General features: G+C 33.4%; 1 protein-coding gene across 1 annotated transcript; it reads left to right on the plus strand.

The window, feature by feature from the left end:
• The first annotated feature begins 2,546 nt into the window (after positions 1-2,546).
• On the plus strand, positions 2,547-3,954 carry LOC107952258 (heavy metal-associated isoprenylated plant protein 30). The gene is made up of 3 exons (XM_016887525.2): positions 2,547-2,594; positions 3,444-3,519; positions 3,632-3,954. The coding sequence occupies exons 1-3, from the start codon at positions 2,565-2,567 to the stop codon at positions 3,952-3,954; spliced, it is 429 nt and encodes a 142-aa protein (XP_016743014.2). The 5' UTR covers positions 2,547-2,564.
• The last annotated feature ends 467 nt before the right edge of the window (positions 3,955-4,421 follow it).

The raw sequence follows: 4,421 nt of genomic DNA on the forward strand, positions 1-4,421 counted from the left end.
TGTAGCATAATTGTTATTTTTAAGTTATTGATGTTAATTATATGATATGCTGATTTTTTTATCGTGAAATATTAGGCTTTGTGGTTAATGTTGAGTAATATGCAAATTATGTTTACTACTTGATAAATATGAATTACTACCGAGTATCGGTTCCGATATTCCATGGAAGACGGCAATGTGAGATCGAGGAAAAAATCCCGTTTGAACCTTAGGAATAGATTAGGATACAAGTGACATGTCACTAGGATGGTTGAGCATCCGAACTCGTTGAGTTGAGTCCGAGTTCACTTATGGATGCGAATGTCCGAACTCGTTGAGTTGAGTCCGAGTTCGTGAGATGTAACTAGGCATCCGAACTTGTTGAGTTGAGTCCGAGTTCACTTATGGATGCGAATGTCCGAACTCGTTGAGTTGAGTCCGAGTTCGTGAGATGTAACTAGGCATCTGAACTCGTTGAGTTGAGTCCGAGTTCACTTATGGATGGGAACGCCCGAGCTCGTTGAGTTGAGTCTGAGTTCACTTAGGGGCGGGTTACATGATTTCTTGATTACATATAAGGCACTTATGTGCAAATTATCCGTGTATCCGAGTTGTATTCCAATGTGTTCAACGGGTGAAATTTCTAGTGAAATGAAAGAACACTTAAGATGCAAGCGACGTTTTGGTAAGTGTTGTGAAATGGACACTTTGGACAGGTATGTTCTTAATACCTCGGGTTGATAATAGATACAACAACGATAAGGTAGTAAGATGATGAATGATGTTTAGAAATATGATATATGTTTTGGTGATACCATGCTAAAGTTGTTTGGTATATTTGTATTGTTATGTTACTCGTTATTTACATATGAACTTACTAAGCATTTATGCTTACTCCCTCCTCTTTATTTACTGTAGTTTTGAACAAGCTAGCTCGGGAATCGGGACGGGTCGAAGGTTCGATCACACCATCCAAAGGACTTTCATCTGGGTAAGTGGCTTGTAAAACTTAAGTATGGCATGTATAGCAATATACTTATTTTGTGTAAATAATTTTATGATATGGCCATGATTGGTTGAGAAAATGTTTGATATTGATAAGTCATGGCGATGGTTAAATTTAGATCATGTTTGATATCATGGAAGTTTAATAGGTTATCTAGTTTATAACAACTTATGAAAAGATGAAATTTGCCTTAAAACAGAATATTGCTGCAGCAATGACATGAATTTGAAAAATCACTAAAAATAGTATAAATGGAATTAAATGATGAGCAAGTTATGAAATTGAAGCTTAATGAGTCTATTTTCATATGGATAAGAAAAAAAACAGGCATATAAATTATACTTTATGAGATATTTGAAACCTTGTTAAACAGGGCCAGAGTGATTTTTGGATCCTCTGTTCTGAATTTAAAAATTCATAATAAATTGTAAAAAATTAATTATAAGTAATTATTTATATTTACAGATTCCTTATTGAGTCTAGTTTTAAGAGAAACAAACTTCGTAGTCATTGAAATTCTTTATAGAGAGATATCTGATTCGTAATACACAGATGTCAGAGCAGTCGAACCCTGAAACAGGGGAGACTTTAACTAATAAAATGTACTAATTGATCCAACAAAAAATTCTAGAAAAAAATTAGTAAATAGATATATGAGTCTATATTTAGGAAAATTTACGAATCTTGATTTCAAGTTTCGTAACTCGAGATATGATTTTTCTTGTAACTGTGATGCGATTAGCTAGAAAGCTGTGAATGTAGAAACAAAAGATTTGAAGTTCTTAATTTGATAAATTATGTTCGGTAACTCCTCAAGCTCGACTCCGGAGACGGTTTCGGGCATGGGGGCATTACAGTTCAACCCACTCACTGACCTTAACCACAAACCTCAAAACTTTTAATCCTAGATTCTGGGATGTTACAGTGGATTAGTACCCATCAAAGAGTAGAAGAACATGCTTTAGAACCAAGTCGATCTTATGGTCAGTTTTAGATATCGAAAAAGAAAGTTGTTTGGATTTGCTTCATAAGTTTATGACGTTCAAAGTTGTTTCATGAAAAAAAAATTGATCTGTAAAAGAAAATGGAAATGAGAGGTTTCAATTGGTACAAGCAGTGTGAACAGAGAAGGCCATACAACATTAATTTTAACACCCTAGTAATTTAAATGAAAACTTTCAAATAGTTCAATGATCATTTTGTACTTTTCTAAAGTTGAATGACCAAAATCTAAACTTACTAATAATTTAGTGACTTTGGGTGTAATTTACGGAAGGATTTATTATAATTTTCATATATTAGTGGGAACCACGATCTATAAATATATATAAGCATAAGGAATGATTGATCTTTTGAATAGTATTAGATTACTTTGGAATATGTTACCAACACTTAGATGCTGAGGTTGGGATTGGATTAGGTCTTTCATCAGTTGCTCTCCTTGTCCTTCTCTTTATATACTCGAACGGACTTATTTCAATGGCTACCTTAAGAGCCACAGCATTTGGCTCTTTTATATATGCCATTCGCATACTGTTTCTTAGCCTACCAAGACAGCAGCATCATCAATTACTACAACATGCCTAAGGGTCAATCCCTTTCTTTGCAGGTTTCCCTTTCATCCCCCAAAGTTTGTCTGTGTGTGTATTTTTAATTGTTTACCTTCATCTTTCACCATGGTTCTTCATGGCACACTTCATTGCTTTCCTTTGCTTGGTTAAAGGTTTATCCTTGAAACAAGATATTCCTATTATTTACATAATCTTTTTGGTAAAAATATCGTGGAGGCCATTGTGCTAAGTGTCAAATTGTATTTTGCTTTCTTTATTAAAAAACTGAACAAAATGGTCTTTGTAGATTACATCAAAGAGCAAATTAATCATTCTGTTAAATATTTCATCCATTTCTATTGTTAAAAATTGGACTTGTACATCAATATGAGGTACATGTGACACGTCACATGTTATTATTTAATTATTCCATCTGTCACATTAATTTTTAATAATACAAATGAATAAAAATTTTAAATAAAAAGACCAATTTACTTTTTAATATAACGTACAAAGACTAATTTACTCATTTTTTAAATGAAAGGGACAACATACAATCTCACCTTTAATAAGTCACCTTTATTTGGCGTGTCACTCAAAAACTTATCTCTATCTCTCATGTTACAATGAAATGTTTAGGACACAGTTTATTTGAACGGCCAATTAATTTCATTTAAACATGCTTGCAGAGTAATCTTATGTTACTCAAATCTTTAGGTATTAAAATCAAAAGCTATGTTACTAGAATTTTTGTTTTCTCCAAGAATTAGTGCATTCTCACATATGTGTCAAACATATAATAGAAACATGGAGTTCGAAGAATGAAATTTCAAATATAAGAAAAAGAAATTTTAAAAAAATTTGAGCATATCCGTAACTGACACATACCCGCATGAATTTACATTCAGACTGTGGTCCTCAAGGTGAGGATGTGCTGCACTGGTTGCGAGAGTGTAGTAAAAAACGCCATTTACAAGCTTGGAGGTATATTATCTGTTAGATTCTATGCTTACATTACATTTTAATAGAAGAAACTACTAAATATTGTTTAATAGATACATTAGCTGAAGCAAATATACTATAAATGGTGTGTTAGGGATCGATTCGGTAGAGGTGAATGGAGAAATGGAGAAGGTAACAGTTGTTGGGTACGTCGACCGGAGCAAGGTGCTGAAGCAAGTGAGGAGGGCTGGAAAGAGGGCTGAATTCTGGCCCTACCCCGATCCTCCATTGTACCTCACATCTACTGACGATTACTTTAAAGACACAACAAATGAGTTCAAAGAGAGTTACAACTATTACAGGCATGGCTACAACCTTGGACACAGGCATGGCAACCTCCCAGTGACTCATCGTGGAGATGACACGGTCAGCAACATGTTCAACGATGAGAATGTCAATGCTTGTTGTCTCATGTAGTAAAAAGTACGTACTGCTATGAATGAAACAGAGTTGTCCGTTTACAGTATCACCATCATCATCAACAGCAAAAGGCAACACGTAATATTAGTTGCAATATCTTTTTTTTTTGTAGTAATCTCTCTTTTTCTAGTGACAAAAGAATTTCATCAATATGTATTAATTGATTATAAATATAGTGCACATAAAATTTCAAGTAAACTAAAAATATTTACTAAGTATTTATTTGATAAAAACAATTCAGTTCTGAAATATATAATGTTAAGAATATGTGGCTAAGAAATATATTTACTAAGAAAATTGTTAAGAAAATTTGTTAAGAATATATGTCATAAAGAAGGGGCAAAAACAAATCAACTTCTTTATATAGGCAACAGATAAAAGGCATGTTAAAAGGACATGTCTCTTTACATTAAACAAAGGTTCACGTCGGGTCGTTGTACACATGATGTATCAATGTCATACCT

This window comes from Gossypium hirsutum, chromosome A02 (assembly GCF_007990345.1).
Source record: "Gossypium hirsutum isolate 1008001.06 chromosome A02, Gossypium_hirsutum_v2.1, whole genome shotgun sequence".
In the NCBI taxonomy this organism is placed as follows: domain Eukaryota; kingdom Viridiplantae; phylum Streptophyta; class Magnoliopsida; order Malvales; family Malvaceae; genus Gossypium; species Gossypium hirsutum.

Coding starts and splice junctions, on each gene's coding strand:
- LOC107952258 (XM_016887525.2), top strand. CDS start 2,565: ATGCCTAAGGGTCAATCCCTTTCTTTGCAG. Junction 2,595..3,443: donor GTCAATCCCTTTCTTTGCAG/GTTTCCCTTTCA, acceptor ATTTACATTCAG/ACTGTGGTCCTCAAGGTGAG. Junction 3,520..3,631: donor CGCCATTTACAAGCTTGGAG/GTATATTATCTG, acceptor ATGGTGTGTTAG/GGATCGATTCGGTAGAGGTG.